The sequence below is a fragment of the Protopterus annectens genome, chromosome 2.part1 (genome assembly GCF_019279795.1).
Source record: "Protopterus annectens isolate FY-2018-M chromosome 2.part1, PAN1.0, whole genome shotgun sequence".
NCBI lineage: Eukaryota > Metazoa > Chordata > Ceratodontiformes > Protopteridae > Protopterus > Protopterus annectens.
Window position 1 is genome coordinate 1,512,465,293 of NC_056729.1, and position 16,689 is coordinate 1,512,481,981.

The following is a 16,689-nucleotide window of genomic DNA, read 5'->3' on the forward strand; positions in this document are numbered from 1 at the left end:
TGAAGACTTAAAAGAGTAAATGGAAAATGTTCTCAATCTGGCAGTGCAACATATACTTGACCCTTTCCAGTCCCCCTTCCTTTCATACTGAACTTTTTCGTATAGATTTTTCACTCCAGAACTAGCTACTCTGCTAATAAAGTTAATTTAGCAAGTATTTACAACTTTCACATGGACTCACGTGATGCTTACATAGCTTCTCTGAAAGTATCTAATGCCTTTCTAAAAGGCTTTTCTTTTTTGACTTCCTATCAATGATCAGACTCCTCCTTTGACATTGCAAGATCAGATGCAAGACCCATTTGAGCCTGCCTCTGAGGTCAAATTCAAGTTTCTGTCTTGGAAAAATTAGCTTTTGCTAGCCACTACATTGGCTAGATGGATTTCTGAACTTCAGACATTGTTCTGCAGACATCCTTATTTGATTTTTCACAAGGAGAGCATTTATTTCAAAACCAGTCCAGGCTTTGTGCCTAAGATAGCCAAGGAGTCAGCAATGAAACAAAATTATACACTTACTTGTATTTTTTCCTTAATCAGGGGGGAATACATATTATATGCCCATTGTCTATTCAGATTTTACCTTCACCACATAAAATCTATAAGAAAAAAAATCAGTTATTTGTATCCTTTTCTAAAATCAAATAGGGATCCAAAGTCTCTAAAGTCACCTTTTCTAGATGGCTCTCAGACTGCATTTCCTTTGTTTCAGGTTCCAGGGGGGCTCCCCTTTCACACAAACCAAGAGCTTACTCCACTAGATCTGTTTCCACTTCTACTGCCTTTTTCAAACATTAATCATTGCATGATACCTTGTTGCAGCTACTTGGTGTAGTATGCATATCTTTGTAAAACATTACAAACAAGATTTGATTTCCTGATCCAGAACAACATTTGATTCCACCATACTTAAAGGTATCCCATCATAATGCCATCCGGGTCCCATCTGTTGAAATGGACAAAGAGGACAACACAGAATATGAAGGTTATATACTTACTATAATGCAAGATCCTTGTCTTTTTTTTGTCTCCCCATCCAGCTCTCAAATTAAAATAATATCAATTGTTATGTTTGCTTCTTGAGGATCTTAATGACCTGAACCTGAAGCCTTTCATTGGGCAAGTCATCTAGGTGGATCCAGGCACCTAGCCAATGAAACGTTTCCCTGTGGTACATTTGGTTGGGGACACTTGGCTAAAGTGACATTAAGCTGCAGAGAAATATGGCTGTTGCAAATTCCCTGTGGGCAAAGAGAAGAATGTGGTGCTACCCTCACAACTTCAAAAAAAAATGCACAGGGAGGAAATAATGTCCTTGAACCCCAAGGCAACATGAGACAGCATGCAGTATGGCAGGCATCACCAGTGGGTTGGCCAATGGGCATGTTAGTGGTAGTAAAAATACAGTGCATAATGGGCAGTGCCTTTATAATTGGTGTGTGTGTGTGGACCACTTTCTCCTTCACATTGTCTAGGGAACATTACCTATAATACATACTAGAGCAAAAATGTGACTGCAGTTGCATGTAAGATTGTGTCCATGCTGTCGCACACTTCCACATGTTGTAGTTATGCAAGCATATAATGTACACTGAGCACAACACTCATTAATTCTTCTGCTCCTATGCACTTGGTTAGTAAAGCTGTGGGCATGGCAGTGTGTGCTTCTCTTTGCCCACAGGGAATTCACAACAGCCATGTATCTATGCAGCTGAATGTCACTTCAGCCATGTGTCCCCAACCAAGTATACCACAGAGAAATTCCTCGCTGTCTAGGTGCCTGAACCTCTTTTAGCTGCTACTTTTCTCTTCTGTGATTTGGGACTCCTTTTCACAGGTATTCCTATATGTCTTTATGGCAGACTCAGCCTGAGATATTTCTGTTAGAGCAGTATATTATGGGAGGGGGGAGCTCAGGCTCTGGAGAAAGATCTGATAGTGTGGCCAGCTTGATCTGCCTTCAGCTGGATAACTCATCTATTAAGATGAATGGAGGACAATAAGGATCTTGTGTTTAAGTAAGTACATAACTTTCATTTATCTAACGGTAGCCTCAAAAATACATTTCATAAACTTAGCTTTATTTTGAATACCTTTTCTGGATCAGTGACTTATACAGTGAAAGCAGATTTAATTTTCTCATATATAGAGATTTTTCATTCTGTGGTCGGAAATATCTATTTGTTCTCCTCACCAGTCACTTGTTTTTCACAGCAGTTATTTGATGTATGACAAATGGACAATACAACCAATTAGATTAGAGTTGACCAGCAAAAGAGATTGTCAGACATTTCCAAGTAGTCTCTGAAAAGTACCCAGAGCCAGTACCTGTGTTAATTTTTCACTCACCGGGCAGCTGTACAGCAGTTGTTTTAAAAATGATTGTGGTCATCACAAAGCAAGACTGGCTTCCACTTCATGGCCAGAGTGTTGTCCTGCAAACTGTACTATATCACAGAACAGTGGATCAGATTAAGCAATGTTTATTGTAGATCAGAATATTAAGAATAAAGCTCCTTAATACTCCAGCATAATTTGCTTTTTTGTGTCCTGTAAGCAGAATTGTGAGATATTTTCTGCTTAATATGATCCAGTGCAATGTATTCTTAGATTATCACTTAGAGGCGATGTAAACAATGTCTCCGTAGAATGAATTTCAGAATACAAACAGCAGGAAATATACAGCAGTTTTCATTGTCTTTTTTATCAAGTCTCAACCATTTTTAATGACACAGAATTTAAAACAAGCAATAAACAATTCCATAAAATATATTAGTACAACAGAAATAACATTAGACACACTTCTTTTTCAATCTTCTGTGCCTTTTTTTAATTTTGTTTTTGTGGTTCCCTCTCACTGCACTTTTTTTGTAGGACCTACATGTAACCTAAAATTAGAAAATGTGTTCATGTTTTACAGGCAAGAGCTTGGATAACAGGTATCCAAGGTCATTATACTGAGGAATAATAAATGTATGTTCTACCCTCATCCTTCACATTCCTGTGCTTGGCATCTTCTAGCAGGTGCTTGTGAACAGTTGCTTTTACAAGATCACACTGCAAACATACAGACACAAACATATACATACACGCACAAACAGATAGATAGATGGAGAGATAGATAGATAAACATATATATATATATATATATATATATATATATATATATATATATATATATATATATATATATATATATATATGTATATATACACACATATATATATATATATATATATATATATATTAGGCTGCACAGAACTGTAATAGTTAGTGTTGTCTCATAGCAAGAAGTCCACTGGTTTGATTCTTTGCTGGGGTGCTTTCTTTGCAGAGTCTGCATGTTCTCCCTGGGTTCATGTGGGTTTTCTTTACTCCGGTTTCATCCCAGATTCAAAGACATGAAGTACGTGGATTGGACACTCTAAATTGGCCATAGCTTTGTGTGTGTGTGTGTGTGTGTGTGTGTGTGTGTGTGTGTGTGTGTGTGTGTGTGTGTGTGTGTGTGTGTGTGTGTGTGTGTGTGTGTGTGTGTGTGTGTGTGTGTGTGTGTGTGTGCGCGTGCACGCACATTATGGAAGAACAGCTGTGGCAATGGCATGGCTAGCCAACAGGTGGTGTAAACATTGCCTGTAGATGATGGTCACTATTGATGTGATCCCCAAGCTCCATGTGTGAAAAACAGGAAAAAGGTGCCTATGGATAGATGGATACACATATATACACACATACTCACACACACACACACACACACACACACACACACACACACACACACACACACACACACACACACACACACACACACACAGATCCATCTTTTCTTTTGATAATTAAAATTAAAATACAATTTAAATTATTAAAAATAATTTTCGTCCCCTTGCTGCTAACTGATTCTCACCTCCCAACAGATGATTGGTTCATTCATTCCTCACGGGCATGAGCTGCTCCCAAATCATTCATTCATTCCCTTTGAGGTGAAAGTCAATCATGGAGCCTAAATCCCGGCTGCCATTAGGGCATTTCGTACTATGCTTCCTAGCCTTACTCCCTGGTGGTAAGATGAGCTCTGAACCCAGACATAACTCTGCAAGAACTACAGCACTAGCTTGGGAGGACCTACCTGGGGCTTGTTCTCGATGGAGGAACCTATGTCACTTCCCTGAAGTGCCAGGTCACCATGTGGAAGGCTATACCACAACCCTTCCTCCCAGGTGAGAATTTCCACTTAAGCTGGCATCGTTAATCCACCCCATCTCAGCTCTTCCAGCTTCCCAAGCATCTGATCTATTTAGGGTCATCAATGTTATAGTCATGGCTTTATCACTCTGTGCCATAGAGACAGGTACACACACACACACACTCACACACACACACACACACACACACACACACACACACACACACACACACACACACACACACACACACACACACACACACACACACGCACACAGGAGCACACACATGCACAAACACACACACACATGCCTGTTTAATCTGCAGAGTATTATACTGTCTGTTTTGCGCATTACAGATTTGCAAATCCTGGCTGGAAGACGTTTTATAATTTTTCATTCTCTTGAGTAAAGAAAGGTATATTTTTAAAGTCATGAGTCTGTATAACTACTTTAACAGTAGCAGCTTAGAATAACTTTCTAGTAACACATAAAGCAGTCAAACTATGGTAGCAGTATTTACCATTCCCACCAAAAACATTTACTTTTATAATGGCAGAAATGGTATTTAATTAAAAAATGACAGCTTTTTTTTGGTCCTGATATTAACTCAAATTTATTATCTGACTGGATGTACTGAGTTTTTCCCTTATTCCTCACCTACAGACATAACGCTGATATTTTACAAAATCTGGGCAAGCAGTATTATAAAATACCAGTGTTATGAGCTCATTTTGTACTGGTGAGCAGAGGTTCACAACTTTGAGAATTGTTAACATTTTGTTCCAAAATATGAGATGGAAGTATTTCTGTGTACCATTATTAGTTCTGCAACTATCATCCCTCATTTTCAGACTAAATTATTTGCCCATTCCAGATGAAGATGCTATCTTTATTACTTGTGAATCAAAATATAAAAAAATGCACAATTTTAAAACATGAGGAAAGGTCGTAAAATTTGTTTCTTACAAATCAAGGAAAAAAGTAAATAAAATTGCTCAAGTTATAAACATTAATTTTAAAATGTCTAAAAATAACTGGATTGACCTTTGAAATGTTCAGGATTTTTGTTTTCAAGCATACAAAATTGCTATGCATATAACTGAATGTTATTGTATCCAGCAGCTGCAATTTCTCACATCAAAACCTTGTTCTATAAAGTCTGGAATTTGTGCCAAATGTATTGAAAAATCACCAGTGTTATGTGCTTGTCTTTATTTTGCTGAAAGTAACTTAATACTTTAATTATCTTTATATTGAGTGAAAACTGAATACACCCATACTTCAGCCTCATGTATGTGACAGTTGCCATTTTCTGATCCATTCAAAATGCACATTTTTACAAACAGAAAATAGATTTTGCAGTAGTTGTGCAACATCACATTTGTGATGAGACATCATTCTTGCTCATAAAGTACAAATGAAAAAGGTGCATATTTAGAAACTTTATAAAATATAATGAAAGCCACCACTGTTATTAACCTGCATTTAATGTGGCCAATATGACTGCAGTTATCAGTTTTCATCCAAAGCTCACAACTTACTCCATTTATTCACATCAGTAATGTAATAACAGTCAATATTTGCATTCAGACCAAAAGTAATTTTCAAAAACTAATAGATGATATAATCTGTGTACTTGCTGTTCAGAATCACATTACTCAACTTCAGAGCAGTATGTTTGAACCCTTTTTGTAAGATAGATTCATAAAATAATCTATTGAAATCTGTGTCACATTTTAAAAATCAGTCTTCAGTCTGGACAGCTACCAGGTTTCAGTTGTATATTTACATCCAGGACTTACAGTACGTTTTCTTTAAGTGCAGCTCATGTTATGGACATTGACCACTTCTGCCAGGCAAACCAAAATGTTTGACATAGGTTTGCAGGTAAGTACTAGGCTAGATGCTGTTATGGGACATTTTAAACCTACCCAAACTCTCTTTTAGTTGACAAATTAACCTATCCTGTTTACTGTTAGATTGGCCTGACGCATCCCATAATATTTATATATCAGCCCTAGTGGAAATGACTGGAATCATACCACAGATAATATGAGGGGACCCAAACATGGGATAAAGCATTTAGGAAATGCCTCTGTCCATTAGTAGTAGAGGGAGCAGTGTTGGGATAAATTTTCTTACTCCACCCATAGATCCAAGTTGCTCTTAAATGTGGACGGGTATCAGTTTTGATTTATGTGGATGGGGTGTCTGATTCAGAGCAGTGATATCCTCTGCAATATATGCCTGTCCCGCCAAACTATTTTGTTGATGTTGCAGAAGAGATTTAGATCCCTGGACTGAGTATTTCTGATGCAACTTGAATCACTGACGTACAGTAGATTCATCAGTATTGGGCCAGAGGATGTATAGTATGCCAAACTCAGGTCATTCTCATAACACCCATCTTGTCGTCCCATGGTCTTCTTGATTTAGCCTTCCAACCCACCAAAGACCGGGGGATAGCCATGTCATACTTGGCTGAAGGGATGACCTTAGCAGGCAAAGAAGAGTTACTTTTGTCATTGTCTGGGGAAGGAGGTAGGTGAAGGGTCTTCACATTGGTGGAATGGGTTTATGGATGCTGGGTTCAGTGTCTTTATAGGTCAGGATTTGTTCAGGGAGGATCTCCTTGCACTTAGTGACAAAAACTTCCAGTGTAATATTTCTATTTTCATGGGAGGGGTAGATTAACTGGGATTTGCCAGGGATTTGATTAATGATTTTTCATCATCTTCATAACCTTCTGGAAAAAAAGCTCCTTTTCTTTCATTTTCCAATCGGAAGAGTAGTCAGTGAAGTGGTGAGGGGTATATATAATTGTCTTCTCAGTCTGAGCATTCATATTCTCAGGACAGTATTGCTTCATATTTCCCCTACTGAAAGGTCTTTCACTGACATTGTCTCTAATATGAATGAGGTGGTTCAGTGGAATCGAATTATGATATTTCTATGACATAGAGATTGTATTATGATTTGTTACTGTTGCAGATGCATAAAGCTGCACCCATCCCTCCTGTATTTCCTACTTTAGAGAACGTTTTTTCACTGTATCAAGCCTTGCTGACAGACAACCTTTATCCCCCTAAGAGGTATGACAGGCTATAAAAGGTGTCCCAGACTCACAAATACCTGTTTCCTAATCCTAAAGAAGACCCAGCAGTTATTTCTCTATTTACATCTACTGCTACAAAACAGATTACTGTCACTAAAACAATTCATTCTGACAAAGATGGAAGGCAAAGGATAGGTTGGGGAAAATGTATTCTTTTAGCACTTTAATTTTAAGGCTTTTGACCTCATAAGCTCATACGCTAATGTTTTTGCCTTTGCCTTTTGATAACATATGGAATTTAATGGCCCCTTCTTCCTGCTTCCTTCTGAAGTAAAGAATTAATTAAATATTTCTATGCTAAAGTTTTTCAGATGCCAATCACATTTTAAAACATGCCTATTGTGTATGTGATTCTTCCTCTCCTTCTGCATCTCGATCAGTTTTAAGGAGATTTGCTTGGCTTCATTCTCAACATCTCCCTGAAGATATTAAATCTGAGATGTTAATTTCTCCCTTAGATAAGGGGACACTGTTTGCCCCACCTATAGCTGAGGAACTGAAGAACATGTGATCTGTCTGTCTGTCTTTCGGCTTTCTCCCTGTAAGGTGTCACCACAGCGGAGCTCTGGTTCGCTAATGATTGTCAGTAGATTTTTACGAAATGCTGAGGTGCCAGCTCGACGCCCAACCTTCAGCGAAGGCACGCCCATTTATGCACACATGTCATGATGGAAAGGGAAAATTAATTCAAGGAGTGACTCACATTTTCCAACCCACCATTTTCAAACCAAATAATAATTTTTTCTCCTCCTCCTCCTCAGTCCCTATTTCTAATAAATAGTTTAAAGGTTTTAAGAAAACAATAGAAAGGATGCTCAAAAACAGGAAAAGCCAACAAATCTCAGGAACAGTCCTCTTGCTTAGCATGACTATCTACCTGTTCAGACTCCCTCTCTCTTCCACCCTGGCAATCTTTCTATGTCCTTTAGACTTCAGATTCCCTTTTAGCGTCACGTAGTCTCAGACATTTGGGTTCTGATTGCAATCCAGCTGGGGTACTCCGGCAATGGGAATCCATTCCCCCCTTTTCAGGGTATTCCGCCTTGCCTAGGGAACCAGACGTCACTCTTTCCTCCCATTCTGCACAAGATGCAGTCTCAGAGATTCATAGGACCAGTGCCTTTCAATCTCATATGCGAAGATTATTATTCAAGGGTATTTCTAGTTCCTAAACCAGATGGAACCTGGCAGCCAGTGTAGGATCTTTCTGCTCTAAACCTTTTTGGAAAGATTCCAGTCTGGCTAAATAAGAGGTGCCACATCATTATTAATTTTATTTAAAGTACATAAGACTTATATTATTATGACAGTTACTAAGTAGGGCAGGACCAGCTCAAATGTCATACTGACGGGGGAAGGGATGCGAATTTAACATGTATACCAATAACACTTTGTTTTACAGCACAATAAACCAATCCCTTGCCTGATAAAAACTATATATATATATAGTTAGAAAGCTTGTATGGAAACTATTACTCTATTTTTGTTTTACTTGGATTGCTTGTCTGTGTACTTAATAAAGGATTTTCAACTGGAAACAGACTGCCTACACTGCTAGGATTACTTTCAAATCTTACTAATTCTGTACAATATTTCAAATGATATACTTTTTATTATTTTTTTGACTTAGGACGAGTGTAAGTTCGCCATTTCTACCAGCATTTTCTGATATGTTTAATATACAGTCATTACCTAGATATATCTTCCACACAGAGACGTTTCTTACAGTGTTTTGAAATTCCAGATATTATCACTTCAAAATATTGTACCTTTGATTCTTCATCTACCTTTCATGGTAAAGCTGGACCTAAATGATACCTATCATCACATTTATATCGCTAAGCAATTCAGGTGTTTCATAAGATTTGCTGTGCCTGGTTCACATTATCAGCTCTCTGTTTTACCCTTTGAGCTCTCCAGTGCATCAAAGCTATTCACAAAATGCCAAGCCCAAGTCATTGCTCTTTGCAGACTTCAGGGCATTCATATATTTCCATATCTGGACAATTGTCTTATCTTTGCAGACTCCTTTTCTACCTGCCAAGTGTATTTAGAAAATATTCAGGAACTTCACTAAATCTGAGTTTTCAAATCAGTTTGCAGAAGTCTGCACTTGTCCAATCTTACATAATGATTGTCATGCTGTGTCTGTTAAACACTCCCTTGGAAAGAGCCTTTCTTCCTCATCATGACCCAAGCATTTGCAGGGGAGTTTCTCAGGATTATAGGGTGCATTGCACTGATGAAAATCGTTCTGCCTTTTGCCAGATTACACAAGAGGAAAATACAATGATACCTCGGAGCAGTCTGGATTCAGCATCTGCACCTTTTGACTTTTTAGTTTCCATTAATGGGATTTCAGTTTCTTAGTAAGATTTTAATACAATGTTGATGCTGTGGGGTTCTAGCCCTATTGGGTAGTTTAAGGGGTTTCTTCCTTCTGCTATATAGTTTGTTAGTGTTTGTAGACTACAGGATGGTTTATTTTTGAATTTATCACCATATTTGTTTTTGGAAGGGACAAAAATTACTTGTGTTACTGGCTGTATAACTGGGGTCTGCCATGGAGCTGATATGGGTTAATTTAGATATTTCATCATACAGTTGTATGAAGTTAACCTTTCTGAATTTTTTAAAGAAGAAATTTTGTGGGTAAAGGTAACCAGATTATGGTCATACTTTACTAATGAAGGACGACTTGGGGAGAAGCAGGCGGGGGGTAGGGGGTGGGTACATTTGTTTGTACTAAGTCCAGACTGTTTACACCTGTGGTTAGTTTGAAGACAAGCTGATCCACGGCATCTTTTTTTTAAATTTTTTTACTCAGTCTGATACATGTTAAGCATATCCAATGTAAGTGTAGGAGCTCCAATCAATGTGAGGATAATTGAAGTCACCAAGGATTAAAGAGCTGATGCTTATTGGGATATTCTTTAAGAATATCAGGAATTTATTGTGGTCATCTTCAGCCATACAGGTTGATTGACAATGGGCTATAAGTTGAAACTTACTTCACTGGGTTAGAGGGAGGTCATTGGGTATTTGTTTTGAAGGGATATTTTTCCCTGATGTACAGTCACACTCCACCACTATTACCGGTGGGTAGGAAGCTATGGTAGGCACAACACCTAGGCAAAGAAGGGGTGCTATCTAAGGCAAAAAAGGGGTGCTGACTAAGGCAAAGAAGGGGTGCTGCCTAAGGATGTGAACATTCCTTGGAAAACTTTGCATACCTGGACAAGTCCCAAATATAAAAGTACATTGAAGTCAGGCAGGGTATTATTAAGGCTCATGGTATTGAATAGAGTCATCTTAATATAATCTAGTTTGAGTGTGGATGTATTCATCATTTTGGGATGTTTATTAGATGAGCACAGCCTACAAAAGGCACAGAAGGGGCAGCAAGAGATGTGACCAAATATGGAAACCCTTGAGGGAAAGATAGACTGTCTTTTGCAAATCAATTTGGACTTTTATCATTTCATCCCAGGGTGGTACATATTGGATCCCCTCGAATGACATCATAAATTTTGCCGTGTGTTGAAACCAATTATCTAATCCTTGTTCCTAGGCATCATTTTAGGAAAATGGAGTTTACCATTCAGAACAATTGTTACCCTTAGCTGAAGTTATTATGGTAAACACCAACATATCCTTCTGCATAGTCTTCGTGGGTTTTCCTGACAGGTCATTTACACCCATGTGGACTTCAATCATGTCATAATCATACATGCTGGAGAAGAGGGTGTTGAATGCCCTAGTTATATCCACTATTGTGGCTGTTGGGAGACAGTGGACTTTCATCCTGTCCTTGTCCAACCAAGTGAGTGTGTAATCTGTGTGCCCAACAACTGAATTGCCAGAAACTGGGATGTTATCAGTAATAGAATTCCACATACATGGCTTGGGAGGGGTCGCTGTTGGTGACATGTAGATGTTGGTGCTAATGTGGAGGCATGTGCAGTGAGTGCACTGAGAGGTTGACGCTGATGCCTTGTCTTAAGAGTTCTAGCAAGCCTGGGGAGAGATTTTCAGACTGCATCAGTACAGAACAGATTTGTGCTGTTAGTGTAATGATTTTGCACTGGAACAGGCAGAGGTGTGAGTGACAGCACTGTAAGCAGTGAACTGTGAGAGGAATGCCTCTAGCTTGGTTAAGTATTTGCATCTTTTAATGATGACATCTTCAATGCAACATAATGGTTTGCTATTCAGTGAGCATGAGATAATTTGTACCCTACCTTAGGGCACCAAGTGCTAGAAGGCTGGCAAAAGAAGACCCCCCGCCCCCCCGGTTTGCTGTTTCTCCATGATGTCCAGTGTTAATGTGTGAAAAGGACCATGCCAAGTGTAAAGGGGACCATGGCTATAATTATACAAAGTCTGTTTCGGGAAATGCAGAGATTACTTTGTATTAAGACCATTTGGACAGATAACAACACTGAAGTGACAGAGATACATGTATATTACAATGTTTATGAGCTGTTAGGCCAGACTGTTTGATCACAACTGTGCAGTCTTCCACAGCTAGTAATGGCTATGCACAGCTGAATGCACTTTTTTTTTTGCCTAGAACGCACCCTCACCCGGTGTCTGGTAAATAGAGACAAATGGAAAAGTCATACTGACTATGGGGAAAACTGGGACTGTTTAATGTTCCCTTAAAAATGATCACCACACTAGGCTAGAAGAGGCTGCTACCATATCATTCTTAACAGAAAAATTATGTGTAAATAAATAAAAATAATCCAAGAAAAGTATCTAAGGGTGTGGGAGGTATCCACCAAGTTTTTTAAGCGAGTATATTGAAGGCTGACTCAAGAAGGTCAGGCCTATGGCTTCAACCCCAAAGACCTCACATTTGGACACTCCTAAAAACAAACACAGAAAACTTGAGATCCTCTCCTCACTTCTTTCAGTCAGAAAAGAACAAAGATGATTTGTTTAACTTTGTACAGGTGCTCTTTAAAGCTATTCAGTTCTATCAGTCTTGTCTGCCTACATCTTCCTCTTCATCTTCTTCCCTGTTAATAGGAAAATAATTCCTTTTTCGTCTGAAGAAGAGATATTCTCTGATTCTGACAATGAAGGCCTTGAATATGCTCCCTAGATTTCCTTTCCTACTGGATGCGAATCAGAGGATGAGGACATGTTATCTTCTGACTCACCTAATGAGGAAATATCCTTTGTGACACAATAGTTAAAATGAACATTTTTTTTAATGCAAAGATAAAGAAGTTTCTAACTCACAGAAAAGGTACTATGAATTGTTAAATATGGATACCCCTTAGCCTTATTCTACACCTCCAGTTCTGGGAGATCTAGATGATTTATTTTCTGCAGCTTCTATGTCTCTAGCCTCTCAACCCCTAAAAAGCCTAACACGTTTTATAGGGTTCCTGACTCACACAAATACTTTATATAAAAATTCTCTGCTGAATCTGCTGTCATATCCTTAGGTGCTGATAAAGGAGCTAGAACCTTTCCCTCTTCTGACCCAATCCCTGATGATAAACACAGCAGAGCACTTGATAGGTAGGTATAACTAAAAGATACACACTTGTGTCACCAAAACCTTTACAACCATTAACTGCCAAACCCATATGTCCAAGGTTCTTTCATCTGTTTTGAGCAAACTGGGCCAAACCTTATCCATTTTTCCTAAAACTGAATTAATATCTAATTTTATGGCTTTATTTATCTCTGCCTTTCAGGTAGCAAAGCACACAATTAAATGTGGCTGTCTTTTCCAGGGCAGCTGCAACTGGGATAATTATGAGAAGCCATGCTTGGATAAGACTTCAGTCCTTCAATGAGGATGTCAAAGTTCATTTGTTAACTACCCCTCTGGACTAGGACTTCCTATTTGGTAATTCTGCTGAAGTTTTCAAAATGTTAGAAAGAGCGGTAAACTCATGATGGGAGTTAAACATCCATTTTTATCTCCAGTTCCTAAATTTCAAAGGAAATATCCTTCCAGTCCAGGCCCTTACTGAACAATGTGTTGGTCACCATCCCACTTATCACAATGAAGTCTAGAATGGCCTCTCCTTTATTCCTGTTGTTACACCCATGTAGACCCAGGCAGTCCTCATATGCTGTTTTGTTCATCCTGATATGTACAATCAGGCTAACTATTATCAATATAGATTGCATTATCATAGAATTGCACCTCTTCTTTTTCATCCAATCCAAGAATTAAGACTGATTCCATGTCCTCTTGTTGTCCATGAGTTTTTACTGAATTGTTTGTACTCCACAAAGACCATGTTCACCCTCTTACTCTCTTATATTGCCCTGCTCGTCCCACTGCCAAATTAATTGAGGCCACATATGTGCTCCTTTGCTTTTATCCCAATATATCTAAGCTATACCAGATCTTCTATGCAGTTTGCTGGAGTCAGTGCAGTGCACTATATTTACAGCTGATGTCACTTAACAAGACTCGAGCCAGTATAAGTTTCTGATGCATGGATCAATCAATAGTAACTGCATAGCTGTTAGAAGTTTCAAATCATTTACAGTACAAACACAAACTCCTGAAGCCACCAGTATACCAATGTAAATTAAGATTGGTGATGTGTTAGTACAGTAAACAAAAGTAGTATCTGTAATTAGTTATGTCAGTGGTGGCAACATACATTTACCCTATAATTACATAGTATGTGGCGGAGAAGCACAAAGAACACAACCTGGTAATAAAAATACTATTTCATTTAATCAATTATTTTTTATTTTATTTACACTTTACTGACTAGGTTAGTCCTACTAAACCACTGGCCTTTTTTTCATACTTATGTTATATTATGGCCTCTATTAATTTGTGTGGTTGTTAGCACAGAGGATTATGCTGCCAATGTGCTTTCTGTAGCCAAGAATACAGGGTTTGATTCTATCCACCTCCACTTACCTGTGTCAGATTGAACAATTCACTTAACCAGGGAGTGCTCCCTAATCACCCCTGAAAAGGAACAATTTTATCTAGGTGTCTTACCTAGCTAACAAAGGGAAAAAAAATTGTGTCTGTGTGGAGTTAAATGGCTTGTTAGTGAAGCTTCTGTGATGTGATGCACTCAGTGTGTAACAAAGAACCACTTGCACCATAGCTCAGCAGCTCTTGATCTTACATGCAATTTTCAGGATTCATTGTAGTTGTTTCCCAATCTAGTATGCGATATTTATGGTTGATCTCACCTACAATTACAGAAATAGGAAACAACGCTTTCATTGAGTTAATGCCATGCTATACTTAGATACAGGTCACCAGTGGTGTAGGGCGGAGCTTGGTATTAGGACCACTTCTGTTTGGTATCTACTTTTCTTAAAGGCCTCTGACTGACCAATCTCTTGGATAACTGCAAGCTTGTAAACGTTAACGTCATGAAAACATTTACTTCGCTTAAAAGGGCCTAACTTGGAAAAATTGTTATTCTATGGATCACAGTCTATAGCTGCATGCCAGAAAAAAATGTAACAGTGAACAGTTTGGGAATCAGGAACTCTCCAATAACTACCATATAAAAAACACCCACCCCAAATAGATACTGTCATTAGAGACTCAAGATACCTTCATGGATAATAAACTTTCTTTTGACTACGACATATCTTTTGTTAGTAGGAAAGCCTTCTGCCTCACCTAGCTTGTTAACTAAGGACATCTCCTCTGGACAAAAGAGGTTGTTATTCCTCAATACATGTCCCTTATCAGGCCCATACTTGAATACAGTGAGCCCTTTAGTATGTTCTTGTCCAAAACCTAACTGAACTTGAAAAATAAACAGAGTTTCTTCACAAAACATCTTGGCTATGGACTCCCTAAGTTAACCAGAGCATCTAAAAATCCTGTCTCTCTTCTTTGTCTGCTACAGGCTGCTATGGGGATCTAAATCTATTTTGCAACATAAATTGGACTTGGTGTGACAGACATCTTTCCCAGGGAATCTGCCTTCTCTGAAACAAACTCCAGCTTTTATAAAGCAATGCTTATCCTGCACTATCTTCAGATCTAACATAGATGGAGAGGAAACAAGCAGATTTACATGCATGACTTTCTTGCCTCTATACCTTATGAACTTGGGAGATTTGGTTCCTGGCTGAGGGTCAGGGTGGTCTTCATTAATGAACTTGGGGGTAATAGTGGACATCCAGGATATAGGGAAGAGGGAAAGATCACTGACTGTATCAGTAGGATTGCAGTAGCTAGACATTAAGAGGCTTAGCTGGACTACTGCCTGGTAGCAAGCTATGAACCTATGAACTTATTTCTTGGGCTAGCTACTGCACCTAAGAAAATTAAGTTTCTAAACTCGGTAATTTCAAAACATAGCGTACGTGTAATTTAGGTGTTAAGAATCAGTCGGATGTTTTAAATTATTTACTGCATGAGACAACAGATGTACAGAAAACTGTAATTCTGTCATGGAAGCTGTTACATCACAAGGACTTCTTAGTCATTACTGTTTTTGCCTGTGTATATATACCTGATTATCCTTTGGGGAAATAAGCTTAGAAGGCATAGAAGAGAGACAGGATTTCTACATGTTTTCTTTACTAGTAGTTTTACAGCAGCATATTTGATCATGTGTAACAAAATCCCTTTATGTACGCACCTAGTTTCCTCTAAACAAAACAATTAGCAAAACTAAGGACACATTGTGTGAACAATTTATGAAAACACAGACTGCAGACAATAGTGCAACTAATAATAATGGCAAGGTGTTCCTTTTTTACTCTCACCTTTTGAAATGCTGTATTATTTCACCATATTTTTAAGATAGAAGTGACATAAAATGATCATACACTATTGTATATGGGCAGTTGTAAAAATCTGGCTGATGTTCCCAACTCTGGATAAGATGACATCATAGACACCTTTGTATACTCTTCTTATCTCTTGTGGAAACCCAGCTTTATTCCTCTAAACTGCTGTGATAAGTTAACTTATTTTTAAAGCAGCGCTGAGACTGTGTTTTTCAAAAAGATGTGTAAATACCTGTAAATGGGGTCCATGAAGAAGGGGGAAGGCTTAGCATAGTGCAGTGAAGGCTGCTGGGGAGGTTGAGAGTGGGAAATCTTGAGCAGTTCTCTGTTGACAGTCAATTTTCTGTCACCATATATGTGATTTTTGCGTGGCTCTGATGTCCCATTTTGATTGACTCTGCTACGGTTGCTAATGCTAAGGTCCAGTGGCTGTTCTTCTCCCGATAAGGACATTGGTTTGATCCTAGGCATTGGCAAAGCTGGCTTGACCTCTTTCGGCTTTGTTGTTAGATCAAAAGGCGACTCTGAGCTGGTGTTTCCTATTTTTTGAAGGTCCCTGGGTGAGTTTGGTTCCGCCTTGACCAGCAAGTTCGGATGCAGAGTTCGTTCTGGAAAGGGGTATAAAGAATGTGG

The 16,689-nt window shown here is 38.6% G+C and overlaps 1 protein-coding gene across 6 annotated transcripts in view; it reads right to left on the bottom strand.

Moving 5' to 3' along the window:
* PRDM16 (PR/SET domain 16) overlaps positions 1–16,689 on the bottom strand; it is a 2,576,872-nt gene that overhangs the window by 204,991 nt on the left and 2,355,192 nt on the right. For all 6 annotated transcript variants that reach the window (XM_044062971.1, XM_044062974.1, XM_044062970.1 and 3 more), the window contains one exon: positions 16,289–16,689. This exon is cut by the window's right edge and continues 992 nt beyond it. In XM_044062971.1, the coding sequence (XP_043918906.1) occupies positions 16,289–16,689 (401 nt within the window). The remainder of the gene's footprint in view (positions 1–16,288) is intronic.